Source organism: Mauremys reevesii, linkage group 2 (genome assembly GCF_016161935.1).
Source record: "Mauremys reevesii isolate NIE-2019 linkage group 2, ASM1616193v1, whole genome shotgun sequence".
Taxonomy (NCBI): Eukaryota; Metazoa; Chordata; order Testudines; family Geoemydidae; genus Mauremys; species Mauremys reevesii.
In genome coordinates, this window is record NC_052624.1 from 200128229 (window position 1) to 200144763 (window position 16535).

The following is a 16535-nucleotide window of genomic DNA, read 5'->3' on the forward strand; positions in this document are numbered from 1 at the left end:
TTAAGGTTGTAAAGTCAAGCTCTCTGAAATTAGGAAATGCCAGAATTAAGGCTGCCAAGCAACCTTATTTTGTCCTCCTTGTGCATGGACATCTTGATATAGTGTTTAATTACATGATCACATACTATAGTTTCTACAGAATCCTTGCCTCATTCAGAGCACAAAATAAAGTGGTGCTAACTTAATTAGAAGATTTTCAATATTTTGCTTCATCAGTGTGTGGCTATTAAAGCCCTGCTCCGAATACAGAATTTTTAGTTTCATCATGTGTTTATCTACAGCTCTTATAACTATAATCTCTGAGTGCTTCACAGATATTAATGAACTTATTTTCACAATACCCTGGTGAGGCTAGGGCATGGTATCAAGTCCCATTTTACAGATGGTGTGCTGAGGCATGAAGAGATTAAGTATCCAAACATTTTTGGTGGCCAATATTTTTCAGAATAATTAGCATTATTTAGCACTTTATATATTGAAAACGTAGTTCCCATTGACTTCAGTTGCAGCTGTGAGTGCTCAGCAATTCTGCAGATCTTGTGCTGGGCACCCACAAAATGAAGAACACTCAGTTAGTGGCAAGCTGTGAATATTTTTGGTTTAAGTGACTTGCATAGCATCACATAGAAATTCTGTAGCAGAGGCAGGATAGAATCCAGTTTCCCAAGATGTCATTCAACTGCCTTAACCATGAGATCATACTTTCTCTGCCTGCAATCTTCTGTATTCACTACACACTTTCCATCTTCTGCAACAAACGAGGCATGGATCCAACAGACAAGTCTTCTGTACTAGGCAGCTCTGATTCTTCTCCAGAGCAGGACCTTCCTGTGCACTGAATGAGGCTGTGGTCCTATGGGGGGAAAAAAACCAACTACTCCATCTCCACACCCCTTCCCCCCCCCCAAAAAAAACTGGTTCCTGTTCCAATTCTCTTTGTCCAGCCAGTCCCAATCCTCCCTCCTTATCTCCACACAAGCTTTTCATCCAAATCTAAGTGTCCATCTTCCACTCCCAATCGTCATCTCTCATTTCCATCACCAGCTTCCAGTCCTAGCCTCCCCTCCTCCACCCAGCTGTGAGTCTCCTTGACCAGCCAGTCCCACCCTTCCAACTCCTAGTCACAGGTTTCCCCCACCCACCTCCTGAGTCCCAATTTCAGCAGACTCCTTGTCCAGTTTTAGCCCTTTCCCTACCTACTGTTCTGGCTTTTGTCATGCATTTGAATCAGCGTCTTCCATGCTGCATGGGTGCCAGTAGGGTGGCCATTGAGAGCACAGGAAGAACAGGCTCCCTGCTCTCAGTTCCAGTGACTGGCTCCATTCTGACTCAGAGTAGCTATTATAGGGAAAGTGTTAGGACTCCCCTGTAGTCCTGGGCAGGAGCATGGTCAATTGCTCTGTGGGGATTGTGCAAGCACGGTCTGATCGACAGTAGGCTGGAACATGTTCAGTCACAGTCTGGTCAGTGCTAGGAGCTATGAGAGGCACTGAGCCTACTTAGTGAACATGTAATCTTTGATTTTTAGCAGCTAAAAATCTCAGATATCTGTACTGAGCATGTGCAAACTGAGATTTCCCAAAGGCTCATAATTTAGCATGGATTTTCACAGGGATGGCAAAAGGCACACCGCTGATACAAAGGCCCCTCCCCTGCCAAATGTGAAGTCCCTGCCCCGAAGCATGGGGAAGCAAGAACTTTTCAAAGAAGAGGGGCCAGAATTTTTAACATGGGTATTAACAATGTATTTTCCCCAAACTTTTTTCTTGGAAACAGTTGAACAGTTTTGGGTAAAATTTTCCAAAAGTATTCACCCTGAGGCGGACACCCGAAGTGCATAATTTTATCTCAAAGAGTTTGGCAAAGTTTTATAAGCAACTGAAAAACCGGGTCTTCTTATTGAGAAGTATCAGGCAACATCAATAGTAGCTGGTGCTATCAGCTGTGACCTATAATGCTACTCTATAAACTTTACAATTTACATACATGGAATTTTTTAATTATAAATTTTAAGTTATTTAAACATTTTTGTTTTCAATATAATTTATTGAAATGGATAGTCTCTTTGGCTGCTCAGTTTCTCCTCCTCCTTCTTAATGGCTGCTTGGCTCACTGACATTGTTTGTACTGCCAAAAATGTGCACTCAATCAGTAAACTGGAGTCTAAGCTTTTTTTTTTAATCTGGTAATGTTCACTAAGTCAGTTCTGATGAAAGTTCAGATTTAATACATTGAAAGGAATTTTAGCGTCTTACTTTTAGACATTTGTTTGATTGTATAGTTTTTCGGTTTGTACTTATATATCTTGTACGTGTGTCCAGAGAATCTTCTTTTAAAGACATTATATGTTTCTCTTATACAATTGCTTAGTAATGTATTATGAAGAGAAACTAAGCAGCCCAAAAATGTTCATTTGTACTGTCTGTCTTCACTGTAAATAGTCAGAACAGCCACTAATTTGATTATTTTGGGACTTTCTTAGTGGCTTACAAAAAACAAACTCAGAAAATACTTTTGTGCATTCTTCCTAACTTCTAAATAAATTTTAAATGTGTAGTATGAAGAAATGGAACTGCTAGGCAGAAATTTTATTATTTTACCACTCAGAGCCATTGCTTCTAATTTAGAAACTATGCAGCATTAGATTTGCTATATCCACCACTGGATATAGTAGTGCAAATAGCAAAATTTGTCTTGCTCACTCAGGTTTAATTGCAGCATGCAATTAGTCAGTACTAAATATAAATAATATCCTCCCTCTTAGAATAAGGACTTCTTTTTACAACCATTCTGTTTTGATGATTGCTATATGTTATATAATAAGATTTACAGTGAATGTGTTCAACAAAATGAGCAAAGTTAGTGCCATATAGGCTTTACCTGAAAAGTTCGTGTGAATTTCCAATGAGGAATAAATGGTAGAATATACACCTATGAAAGGATATTACACGAAGATTTTTAATCCTCAAAATTACTGTAATTTGAAGGTATTGTCTTTCCATTATGTATGGTTGTAACAAATCTATTCTCTAACAGCAGCTACTGCTGTTGAAAAATTCTGGAGAGGCAGATTTATCCAGTGGTTAGGTCTGAAATAGGTTGTTTTCTGGGCAAATGGAGTATTGGGATTCAGTAATGTCCTACTGTCTATTAAAATTGAAGATGTACAAAATACCCAGTTTGAATTTGATCCATATATCTTCAGAGAGATGTGAATCCAGTATATGAAGATATTTAGATTAACTCAAGTAGTGTCCCACTTCCTCCACAAAAAATGAATTAATATTCATGAAATGATTACAAATATTATGAAAATATACAATAAATGAAAAATAGAATGAATAACTATTAAACACTAACAGAATTTTAGAAAAAATGTTAGTAATCATTGCAAAAATTAAAATTCCAAAAGGAGCTGCTGTGATCATGTGATCACTACTAGATGCTCTGTTGAGCAGGGTCTCATCTGAGATATATTCAGTTCACAGCCAATGAGGATTTCCTTTCTCTCCCAAATAACTGGAGTGAGTCATCTTGGTGGCAAGTGTGTCGCCGTATGAGTTTTGTCCACTTCCCCCAAAACAATTCCTCCCTATCCCACCAGTATTATGGAATTGCAGGGGTTCATGCACCGATATTTTGACATTACTAATCAAATGAATGTTTGAAGCAAGAGTGACAGTGTAAGTGTGAAGCTTTACAGTGCTCTGGTTTTTGGCCTGGCATGGAGAGGAGTCACCTTTGCATAAGATCTGTTGTGTCACTTGCTTTGAGGAGGTAAAATATCTCTTTCTCATTCCAACTCACACGTTATACAGTAACTCCTCACTTAAAGTCCTCCCGGTTAACGTTTCGTTGTTACGTTGCTGATCAATTAGGGACCATGCTCGTTTAAAGTTGTGCAGTGCTCCCTTATAACGTCATTTGGCTGCCTCCTGTTTTGTCCTCTGCTTGCAGGAAGAGCAGCCCATTGGTGGAAGCTTGTAACCAGAGTGGACTGGCAGCTCCCTGCTCCCCTAAGTTCCCTGTGCAGCAGCTGCCTAGCAGGCTAGCAATTGCCGGAAGTTCAGCTGTCCCTCCCCCTACTGCCATGTGCTGCTCCTGCCCTCTGCCTTGGAGCTGCTCCCTGAGCCTCCTGCTTGCTGTGCATGGAGGAAGGGGGGGTCTAATGTCAGGGTGTCCCCATCCCTCCTGCTCCTACACCCTACTTATGCCTTCTTCATATAGAGCAGGGTGGGGACACGGATGAGAGAGCCTGGGGCAGCAGTTGCTATCTCAACTTCCTGATTCACTTAAAAAGACAATGCACTTAAGAGTGGGTCAGCTTACTTAAAGGGGCAGTGTGCATTTCTCTCTCTCTCTCTTCCCCCCTCCCCAACACAAGGTGTGTCTGTCTCCGTCTGCTATGCTGTCTCCTCTTCCCTCCCCTCCATTCCTGCTGCCTTGTAGAGTGTGAACGGCTACATTAACAACAATGTGTTAACCCTTGAGGGCTCAGCCGAGTGCTAGTTCATCATTTAGCAGCAAGGCATTCCCTGGGAAATATCCCACCCTCTAACTTCACCACCTCAACCAAGCTTCACAATCATCATAGCTGTGTATAGTATTAAATTGTTTAAAATTCTGTGTGTGTGTGTGTATGTAAAAAATTATACTGCCTTTTTAAATAGATCAGCAAGTTGAGACAGTAGCTGCTGCTAGCAAAAGCTCCCTTCGTTCTGAGCCTTGTTGTGTCTCCTCCCCTCTCCCCCGCTCTGTGGAGATGGGGTAAAGGGGCAGGGGGGGAGAGGGACACCCTGACAATAGCACCCCTCTCCTCCTCCCCCCCCGCACAGCAAGCAGGAAGCTCCCGGGAGCAGCTCCAAAGCAGAGGGCAGGAGCAGCACACAGCAGTGGGGGAGGGACAGCTGGACTGCTGGCAATTGATAGCCTGTTGGGCTGCTGCTACACATGGAACTTAGGGGCGCGGGGAGCTGGGGGAGAGGGGGGGGCTGCTGGTCCACCCTGGTTCCAAGACCCCACCAGCTAGCTCCAACGGGCAGCTCTTTCTGCAAGCAGTGGACTAAGCAGGCAGCTGCCAAACAACGTTATAAGGGAGCATTGCGCAACTTTAAATGAGCATGTTCTCTAATTGATCAGCAACTTAACAATGTTAATCGGGATGACTTTAAGTGAGGAGTTACTGTATATCAGAGTGTCACATTATCAAAGAAGTGAGAAGCTTGTTATCAAGAAATCAGGATCCCTTCAAGTATTTGCATGTTATGGCTTACTCTGCTGTGCTTTGGCATTTATTTTATATTGCTAGCAGTACATCATGTGATCAGAATTGTTGTTAGCTGGCATGCAATTTTGATGCCACTGTGTACCTGAGAATCATAACTGCTATCTGATGACTTGAGGAAGTTCTTATTAGGCATCCGTTGGAGTGAAAATGTGGAATTTTACATTCCTAGTTTTAAATGTCTCTTTGCATATTTACTTCTATGGTCTGTGTGCATATTCTGAATAATGGAAATACTGCTTCTCTATTTTTCTCACTGTTCTATTTCTTCTTTGAGTAAACAGGAAAATATAAGCTCTAAAGGGGTGAGTGTGCAGGTGGGATTTATTTGGAAACTCAGCTAATGCAATTTCAGGGTTGTTGTTTTTTTTTTTTTTCCCAAGAATTACCATATATACTCGTTCATAAGCCAGATTTTTTTAGTAAAAAAGGGAAGCACCAGAGACAGGGGTTGACTTATGAACGGCTAATGGGTTACCTAGGGAGGTGGTGGACTCTCCTTCCTTAGAGGTTTTTGAGGTCAGGCTTGACAAAGCCCTGGCTGGGATGATTTAGTTGGGAATTGGTCCTGCGTTGAGCAGGGGGTTGGACTAGATGACCTCCTGAGGTCCCTTCCAACCCTGATATTCTATGATTCTCTGATTCTATAGAGAGGGTGAGCTGGGACACAGCCCCTCCCCCCAACAGAGGGAGCAAGGAGAGGCAGCACAGCCAGCAGAGACAGAAGGGAAGAGGCGGGGCCAGAGTCTCTCTACTTCTGGCCACGCAGCTCTCCCCTCAGCCTCCAAAGCAGCTGCAGCTCCGGGGCTGGCAGGCTGCAGCCGTGCCGCTCGGCCCCGCCCCCCAGAGCAGGCTGTGGCTCTGGCCATGCTGTCCAGGCGCCGGAGCACGGTGCGGCCGTGCCAGACCAGCTCCAGCCAGGTCAGAGACATCCTCCCCTGGCCCTCCCCAGATAAGGTGGAAAGGGATGGGATGGGGAGAGTGTGGGGGTCCCGGGCTAGAGTGGGGTCATGTGGGGGGGTGGTCACGGCTTACTCCCCTGACTCTGAGCTTTCTCTCCCAAAAAAAGTTGCTGTCCCGGCCCATCAGGGTAAGCAGCTGGCGTGCCGGGACACGTTGTTTACTTTGGTTTACCTCCGTGCCTGTGGATGCTCGAGGTAAACAAACCATCTCGGACCACCTGCGGCTTATCCTGATGGCCCAGGAGCCAAAGTTTGCTGACCCCTGAATTATAGAGTCAGCTTATGAACGGGTTATAAAAATGTTCCATTTTTACTTATCCATCTTGGGGGGGTTGGCTTTAAAACGAACCGACTTATGATCGAGTATACACCTCTACCTTGATATAGTGCAACCCGATAGAACACGAATTCAGATATAACGCGGTAAAGCAGTGCTCTGGGGGCGGCGGGGCTGCGCACTCGGTGGATCAAAGCAAGTTCGATATAACGTGGTTTCACCTATAACGCAGTAAGATTTTTTTTGGCTCCCGAGGACGTGTTATATCGAGGTAGAGGTGTATACGGTAGGTATTTGCCCCAGTTATACTGTATCTTGTTACTCTTTCCCCACTCATCAACAGTATGTTCCCTTAGGATCCTGTCAATTGGCTTCTCTCACTCAGACATGGAATCCTCTGGTCTGGATTTTATTATTTGGTTAACCGCACCCACAAAGGCTGTAGAAGCTGCTGACATTTTGTTTGGTGCCCAAACTGTTCTCTCTATTTTGAGTCCTGGAACTGCATCATGGCCTGATCTGTCTGTTTCTATGCCATAGCAAACAGCTTCTTCTGCACTTGGTGGGTGGCCTTGGGGGCTTCCACCTTCTCTTTTTCTTGCCACCTTGCAGTAAAAAACTGGGCCCAGATTGTCAGCAGGTTCAGTGATGCAACCAAAATCTGCACCCTGGGTTGTAAAAGGGTGGTGGTTGCCCTATGAAACTGTTTTTAGCATAAATACATTGTAAAAAGAGTTTAATATTATTGCAGATACAATGTCTTTTTTTATTTTATTTTATATTATTTCAACATTCTTACAGAGCCAACTGTGCGAGCAGAACTGATGGAACAGGTGCCTCATATTGCTGTGTTTTGTCAAGAAAACAGGCCTTCAATACCATATGCTTTTTCCAAATACTTATTGCCTATTGTGGTGAGATACCTCGCAGACCAGAATAACCAGGTAAGAGTGTTATGTTCTAAAATTGAATGGATAATACACTTTCTCAAATAGGATAATGCAAACATTTTACACTAAGGCCTGGTCTACACTGGGGGGGGTTCGAACTAAGGTACGCAAGTTCAGCTACACGAATAGCGTAGCTGAACTCGAACTACCTTAGTTCGAACTACTTACCCGTCCTGATGGCGCGGGATCGAAGTCCGCGGCTCCCCCGTTGACTCCGCCACCGCCGTTTGCGGTGGTGGAGTTCCGGCGTCGATGGGAGCGCGTTCAGAGTTCGATATATCGCGTCTAGATGAGACGCGATATATCGAACTCCGAGAAGTTGATTGCTACCCGCCGACCCGGGCGGGTAGTATGGACGTACCCTAAGTAAAAAAAAAGTTTAGAGCAACAAGAAATAAATCTAAGTCTGATCTTCTGTGAAAAAGGAGTTTGATATTTTTTTACAACAGGTTCTGAGCTGGTCTTGGGCATCTGTGGCTTCCCTTTCGTAATGCTAAAGCACCACTACCAAAACAAAACACTACCCTTTTACAGGCCTACATATACTTTCCTTGTAAGGAAGAAAGAAAGAAATTCTATAAATTAAAATTAAAAACTTGTTTTAAAGCCAGAAGGAACCATAATGATCATCTTTAATTTCCCATACAACAGACTGTAGAACCTCAACCAGTTATTTCTGTCTTAAGCCCATAGCTTTTTGTTTGAGCTTTAGCATATATTTTAGAAAGGTATCTAGTCTAGATGTAAAGACTTCAAAGGATGAAGCATCCACCATGTTTTTAAGTAAGTTCTTCCAGTGGTTAATTACCCTCACTGTTAAAAATTTGGGCCTTTTTTCTAGTCCGAATTTGTCTAGCTTCATCTTCCCATCATTGAACTTCATTATGCCCCTTTCTGTTAGATTAAAGGGCTGAATCTCTTCTCTGTGTAGGCACTTGCACACTGTTATCAAACCAGCTCTTCACCTTCTTTCAAGAAGCTCAATCTAGTTTCTTATAGTCTGTCACTGTAGGCATGTTATCCAGACCTCAAATCATTCTTGTAGATCTTTTTTGAACCCTTTCCAATTTTTCAACATAATTTTTTATGTGTAAATTCTAGAACTAGACACAGTATTCTGGTTATAGTCTCACTAATGCCATATAGCCATATACAGAGGTAATATCACATCCCTATTACTTTATTCATCTTCAAGTGCTTTCTCATGTCCATTCCAATAGGTGTGTGTGCGTCCTGCATGCACAACCGTCTGAAGGTTTTTTCCCTATCGGCACCCATCAGGTTGTAGTTTAGCAGTAGTTAGCCTCTTTCAGGAGGTTTTCCCCCACCTCTCTAGCTGCCCTGACCGGTGTATGCCTCCATCTGAGGGATTTAAGTCCCGTGAACGCTGCAGGAAGCCTATGCCCAAGGGCAATCTGCATGCGTCGTGCCTTAAATGCTGGGATGAGAGCCATCAAACAGATAAGTGCTCCATTTGTAGGAGCTTTAGACCTAGGACGAAGAGGGAGCAGGACTATCGCCGCAAGCTCCTTTTAATGGAGGTGGCTCTTTGCCCTCAGCTGGCACCGGAAGCTGCACTGGCAACATCGGTGTGGGATTCCTCGGCACCGAAAAAAGACTACTCCAGGGAGCACAGGTGCCGCTCCCTGTCTTGCAAAGCGGGTTTGAGCACGTGGCACCGCTCTCAGTCCCTGGTGCCACATAAGAAGAAAAAGGTGGACAAAGGTTGGTCCCCTGTAAGGAAATAGCACAGGGATCCCAGTGAGGTGCATCCTTTGTCACAGCCTGGCCCTCAAACCACCGACTCCAGCCCTTCCAGGGGCTCCGTCAAATCAGGTGCTTGTGGACTCTCCGACTTGGGAGGAATTGGAAGACGAGATTGATCTCCCCTCCACGCCAGATACTTTTGAGGCCACTTGGGACCTTATTGCCATGATGGCACAGTCCCTGGCCCTGCAGGCGCGAGCACCGGCACTGGTCCAGGTGGTGGAGCAAGGCCTGGCACCAGCGATGGTGCAGTTTGCGGCACTGACGGGGCAAGCCAAAGATGCTACGGTGCCGCACCGCGGTACCATTCCCCGCACTGTTGGGCTCTGCCCCTCCATCGTCTGGAGCAGGCTATTTGTCAGACTCCGATAATGAGTCATCAATCTCCCGACATAGTCAGTACAGGTCTCGGTCCCGGCACCGCAGATCACGGGATGTGCCGGCACCCGTGGTATCCTGGCTCCCACAGTGGCAGGGGCCGGTACAGTGGCAGGGGCCGGTACAGTGGCCCTTTTGGACTCCTTGGGCCTACCATCAGGCTCAAGGGCAGGGCTCCAGGGCTGCATCCGTGGTGTCTGTGCCCCATACTCCTCCTTCAGCCATGTCGGTGCCACGCCATACTCCCATAGCACCTGAAGACCCTGCCACATGACAAGGACCCTGAGTCTTCGCAGGCGGGTGCAACTCTCAGGCCAGCACCCCATGTGGTACCAGCACCACAATCCACCCCGAAAAGGAGAGACGTAACTGAGCCAGCCTCCAGCCTTCTCGGGTAGCCTTGCCCCTTATAAAGACCATACAAAACACCATAAAGGTGCTATGGCAGATCCTGGCCTCCATTCCTCCCATGGCCAAAGGGGTGGAAAGGAGATATTTTATGCCGCAGGAGGGGTACCCTCAGTCTAGAACTGGTTCCTGTGCCAAAGTCATGGGATGCTAAGAAGCTGGCCCTTTTCGGCTGTAAAGTATCTGAACTCAAGGCCAATGGTCGCAGGCAGAACTATCATTGCACATCAACCTCAGACCAGACATCGCCCTTTCAGTTTTTCAGAAGTGGGGCTTTTTCCACATAGACCTGTTCGCAACATGGAGCAACAGGAAATGCCAGCAGTTCTGCTCCTTTCTGAACCACAGCCCAGGCTCCATCGCGGACGCTTTTCACTTCGCATGGACGAGTCACATGCTCTATGCGTTCCTGCCCTCCCCTCTCATACACAGAGCCCTCCTCAGGGTCTGCTAGGAAAGGGCTTTGTTGATCCTCATAGCGCCGGCGTGGCCCTGCCAACGCTGGTTCACCATACTGTTAAGCCAGACCAGTAACTCTTCCCTTATGCCGGGATCTCGTCACTCAGGACCACGGTAAGCTCCAGCACCCCAACCTGGAGTGCCTGCACCTTACGGCGTGGAAACTCCAGGGTTGAACCCATTGCATTTCCAGTGTTCGGACTCAGTGAGACAGGTTCTCCTGGGAAGTAGGAAACATTCGACCCAAGCCATGTATCTGGCAAAGTGGAAGTGGTTTTCTATTTGGTCCTTATAGAAGAAAGTATCTTCTCTCCTTGTTGGTCCTTTTGGTCAGGTGCCACCCAAGTTATCTGAGCTTCTTAACCTTTTACAGGGTAAAGAGGGATTTTATTCTACCCTTAGCTATACGTTTATGACTATGTTGTTCAATAAATCCAATTTACCGAGCAGTCCAGATCAATCTGCATAGCTAACCTTCCCCACGATTTATCACTCCACCAGTTTTTGTCATCTGCAGTCTATCAGCAGTGATTTTATATTTTCTTCTAGATCATTAATAAAGATATTAAATAACACCCGGCCCATTAGAAACAAGTCCGTTGGATGATGATTCCCTGTTTACATGTATTTTTTAAAATCTGTCAGTTAACTATTTTACACTATTATGTACTTCTTGATTTTTGAATAATGCTACTTATCAGAAGGCTATAAAGGACTAAGTCAAATGCCTTACAGATGTCTAAATACATTGTCAATATAGTTACTTTTATCAACCAAACTTGTAATCCTTTCAAAAAATGGGATTTGTTTGACACATACTTTCCATAAAACTATTTTGGATTGGCATTAATTATGCTCTCCTTCTTTAATTATTTACTTATAGTGTCCCATACCTGCCTTTGATTGTGCCTATTTCGCATCGCGAGTTTGACTTTCGGGAAACATGAGGGAACACTCTTGAAGTATTTGTAGTATTACAATAATGTACAGTATATAAGTGTTCCTGGACATGACTCTTAATTTTTTAATGTTATAGTTTTGCAGAAGGATTTAAGAACACGTGCCCTCAACCTTGACAGGGGCTATGGGGGTGTGTTGGTGTATCTTCCAGTGTATATCTAAAAACTATCTCATGTAAACTCATTTCCACTTTGTTTTTCCTACTATAGGTGAGAAAAACAAGTCAGGCAGCATTGCTAGTTCTGTTGGAGCAAGAACTTATTGAGAGATACGATGTAGAGACCAAAGTATGCCCTGTTCTTATAGAACTAACTGCACCAGACAGCAATGATGATGTGAAGACAGAGGCTGTGGCTGTGAGTAAATCAGTGAAACTGAGTTTTAAGGTCTAAGGTTTGAGTGAACATTTGGTGTTGTAACATACACTCATTCCTATATATTTGCTTTCTACAGCTAACTCTCTCTCTAACTTTTCATGAGTGATGTACCTGAGTATTTAGATTCTAATATCTAAACTGTATTGTTAACCCAAATTTAGGTGAATAAATTTATTTTAGATTACTTACTATATGTCTTATATGACTTTTAAACCAGATTTTATACTCTTTCCTTAACCTGTGTATTCAAGCTAATGTTAAAAATTATATAATAAAAGTACTCCGGTATTTCTAAGGCACTTACAGTTGTGGTGCCTCAGAGAGAAATGGCTGTCAGTAAATTAATCCTTAGCATTCTTTGCACTGTATTGGTCATGTTTGAAATAAATTACTTGTACATTCCCTAAAAGCAGAGAGACCCAACTGGACAAGAAACTCAGGAGATTAATTGTATTACCTGATAAAGTGTTTTCTATTTTGGGAGCCTCCTTTTATGACCATTGGCACTTGATTGTTTTTTGTACTGTTCCTTTCTTTAGTAGAGAATTCTTGATACATGAATTGTGTTGGCCTTTACTTTGTGGGCTTGTTTTCCCTTTTATCACCACCAGCATCTCTGAATATAATGCTCATTCAGACAAACTTGAATGAATTTTTTTGGATGGAATTTGGAGTAATGAATGGACTAAGTTCAGCAACTCAGTGGTTTAAACCGGTACAAATTTAATAAACAGTCCTCCTAGATTAATTTTTATTCTTCAAAAACACGTATAATCATTTAACTAAACCATTTTAACGAGTTAATTTATAATAGTATAATGCCAAATGTGAAAATCCTCAACTTCTGTCAAATGCATTGTAAACCACTCTATTCATTCTAGATTTTCTTTTTACACTGTAAGAACGTAAGAATGACCATACTGGGTCAGACCAAAGGTCCATCTAGCCCAATATCCCCTCTTCCAACAGTGGCCAATGCCGGGTGCCCCAGAGGGAATGAACAGAACAGGTAATCATCAAGTGATCCATCCCCTGTCGCCCATTCCCAGCCTCTGGCAAACAGAGGCTATGGACACCATCCCTGCCCATCCTACTACGGGGGGGAGGGATAGCTCAGTGGTTTGAGCATTGGCCTGCTAAACCCAGGGTTGTGAGTTCAATCCTTGAGGAGGCCACTTGGGGATCTGGGGCAGAAATTGGTCTTGCTAGTGAAGGCAGGGGGCTGGACTTGATGACCTATCAAGGTCCCTTCCACTTCTAGGAGATTGGTATATCTCCAATTATTATTATTATCCTGGCTATTAGCCATTAATGGAGTTATCCTCCACGAACTTATCTAGTTCTTTTTTGAACCCTGTTATACTCTTGGCCTTCACAACATCCTCTGGCAAAGAGTTCCACAGACTACTGACTGCATTGTGTGGAAAAAATACATCCATTTTGTTTGTTTTCATCCTGCTGCCTATTAATTTAATTTGGTGACCCCTAATTCTTGTGTTATGAGAAGGAGTAAATAACACTTATTTACTTTCTCCACACCAGTCATGATTTTATAGACCTCAATCATATCCCCCCTTTGTCGTCTCTTTTCCAAACTGAAAAGTCCCAGTCTTATTAATCTCTCCTCATATGGTAGCTGTTCCATACCCCTAATTTTTGTTGTTGCCCTTTTCCAAACCTTTTCCAAGTCCAATATATCTTTTTTGAGATGTGGCGACCAGATCTACACGTAATATTCAAGATGTGGACGTACCTGGGATTTATATAGAGACAACATGATATTTTCTATCTCTTTCTTAGTGATGTCCAACATTCTGTTTTCTTTTTTGACTGCCACTGCACATTGGGTGGATGTTTTCAGAGAACTAACCACAATGACTCCAAGATCTTTCTTGAGTGGTAACAGCTAATTTAGACCCCACCATTTTATATGTATAGTTGGGATTGTTTTCCAGTGTGCATTACTTTGCATTTGTCAATATTGAATTTCATCTGCCATCTTGTGGCCCAGTTACCCAGTTTTGAGAGATCCTTTTCTAGCTCTTCACAGTCTGTCTGGGACTATGCAAATCACTTTGAAACAAAAACACTAATATTTATTAAATACTATTATTTATTTTATTTAAAATTGTGGCTTGTGCCTAAAGACAGCAACCAGGTTGGGTGCTAATGTATTAGGCACCATACAAATATACAATAAATGACAGTACCTTTCCTCAAGGAGTCTAAAAATAAACATACATGAGGTGGAATAAAATTTAAAACTGAGTTGCTTCACACTGTCCATTTTCATTGTTATGAAGGTATGGAAGCTTTGATAATCTAAATTGGCACTAAAAAAAACTCATCTCAAGCATCACCAATTATAGAAATGTATGCTTGAAAATTATCGGAAATTGATTTTGAAGGATAGTTTATTTCATCAAAAGTGATCTCACAGCTTATCACAGTATTATGTTCAGCTACCTCCATTTTTTCTTAACAAAGCTTTGGTAAAAATTAGAGAGAATGAAAGAACAATTAGAAGGAGAAATTGTCACTTTCTTTGGGCTAATCGCTCCATGACCCACTTTTTTCAGTAACTTACACATAGGGCATTACAAATGAGCAATAAAGAGAATTTTAGAAATCTCTCTAAATATGGAATATTTTGAGGGTTGTGGGAATCATTTTATTATAATAAACTTTATATTATTTATTCCGTTAAACTTAAAGAACTAGAAATCAAGCACTTTGGTTTAAAATGTCAGAAAATTGCTTTTAAGTGTGGAAGTGTTTTAATAAGTGGAGGTGAGAAATGAAGTCCCTGAATTTGACTGTTTTAAGACTAATCTATTTGCTATTTCTGTACTGTTCAATACACAGTATTGTGAGATAGCTGCATTAATATTAAGAGTTCATTCCTACCAGCTTTCCAGAATGGCTTGTAGTCACTTTTTTCCATAACTTAACTCTCTGATTTTGTTGCTTTATATTGGGAAGATCAGGTTCTCTCATTCCCTGTTGCAGTTTGATACAGGGAAAGAAAATAATCAGTTGAGCTGCCTACAATGCACACACTTTTCAATATGAGATTTAAAAGTATCAGAAAAATTCAGGATCACATGCATCAGGTTTTAGCTTGACTGTAGTTACAACTTCAGTAATACAGAAAGGTCATTATTTAATGCTTGTGAAATTAATTTATCTGTTGTATAGGCATTCCTAATCAGTGTTTTCCTTCTCATTAGATAATGTGCAAAATGGCCTCCATGGTGGGGAAAGACATCACAGAGAGACTCATTCTTCCTAGGTTTTGTGAGATGTGCTGTGATTGTAGAATGTTTCATGTTCGTAAGGTATGAATTTTTCTCTGTCTGGTTTGGTTCAGCTATAGTCAACCTAAAAATCACGTTTGTCTGAATTTTTTTTTTATCTGCTGATGTTACCTGAAATACCGAAAATAACTATAAATGAAAGATATAGGGCCTCACATATTCTACGACTGAGCTGCTGTGGAAATTGCTGACGAATTGTATTCTAGAATCTTGGTTTTTATTTTTAAATAAAACTCTGCTTCTAGCCCTTACGGGTGTAGAGAGAACCTTGAAAACATGAATCAAGTGTAAACTGATGCAGTTTCGCCTGCCTGACCCACAGGTCTCTGGGAGGGAACGAAGGGTATATCAAGGCAGAGCCAGCACTGGGCATAAGCAGGCTAAGCAATTGCTTAGGGCCCTGAGCAGCTCAAAGGGCCCCCCTATTCACTTTCTAGTATAAGAACTTGCCTGGTTTAGTACTGTGTGCGCATGGGGGGAGGGAGGGAATATTGCTGCTTAGGGCTCCCATTGGGCTAGCACTGGCTTTATATCAGGGTATTAAAATAAATTAATGCTTCCATGGAATTTAGACATTGCATCTACATAATAATTTGGTTCCATTTTGTACCAAGGAGTACTGGATACTACAGAAGAAAATATTTTTCTCTGATTTTTTTTTCTTCAGTTTTACTGTATGTATTTGATAACACTTTGTGTATAATAATTTTCACTTTCTCCTTTGTATCTAATTAGTGTCCCACATTCTTTGTAGAGTTCTTTCATCTGTAAGAAGGGGAGATAAAACATTTTAAAAAATAATAAATTGTGGTTTTAAAAACCACAGAAATTGGCAGGTGTAAGGTGTAGTACCTGAAACTACTACTAACAGTTTTTTTAAACTGACTTGATTTCAGGTTGACTTTATCATAGTGAGTATATTAAAATTGTGGGTGCGGGCTATTACAATACCTTTGCAGATGATGAAACATTGTAATGATAAAAAATCAGTTATTATCAATGAATATAATTTACTTATCTCTAACTTTTGTCTACAGGTATGTGCAGCCAATTTTGGAGATATCTGCAGTGTGGTTGGGCAACAAGCCACTGAAGAAATGCTTGTAAGTCTTTTGTACAAAACTCAGGTTGTTGAGTTATGGCTCTAGGTGTGTATATATATTCTCCTCACCCTGTTATCTAACACCTTTCTTACAAAAAAAAGTACCTAAGAGAACTCAAAAGTTGAGAAATGACAAAGTTAAGTTTGCACGTGCACCTGAACCCTGTCCTTTTAAAGACTGTATTGCAATACATTTACACAATTACCTAACATTATTTATGCAGAACCACTTCCTCTTTCATCACTCATTCTTTGAACATTTTGTATTTAAATGACTTTCATCAGTTCTGTCTG

General features: G+C 42.2%; 1 protein-coding gene across 9 annotated transcripts in view; it reads left to right on the forward strand.

The window, feature by feature from the left end:
- The window catches only part of PPP4R1 (protein phosphatase 4 regulatory subunit 1), an 85371-nt gene that overhangs the window by 41516 nt on the left and 27320 nt on the right, over positions 1 to 16535 (forward strand). For all 9 annotated transcript variants that reach the window (XM_039525685.1, XM_039525683.1, XM_039525684.1 and 6 more), the window contains 4 exons: positions 7325 to 7467; positions 11655 to 11801; positions 15053 to 15160; positions 16177 to 16242. In XM_039525685.1, the coding sequence (XP_039381619.1) occupies positions 7325 to 7467; positions 11655 to 11801; positions 15053 to 15160; positions 16177 to 16242 (464 nt within the window). The remainder of the gene's footprint in view (positions 1 to 7324; positions 7468 to 11654; positions 11802 to 15052; positions 15161 to 16176; positions 16243 to 16535) is intronic.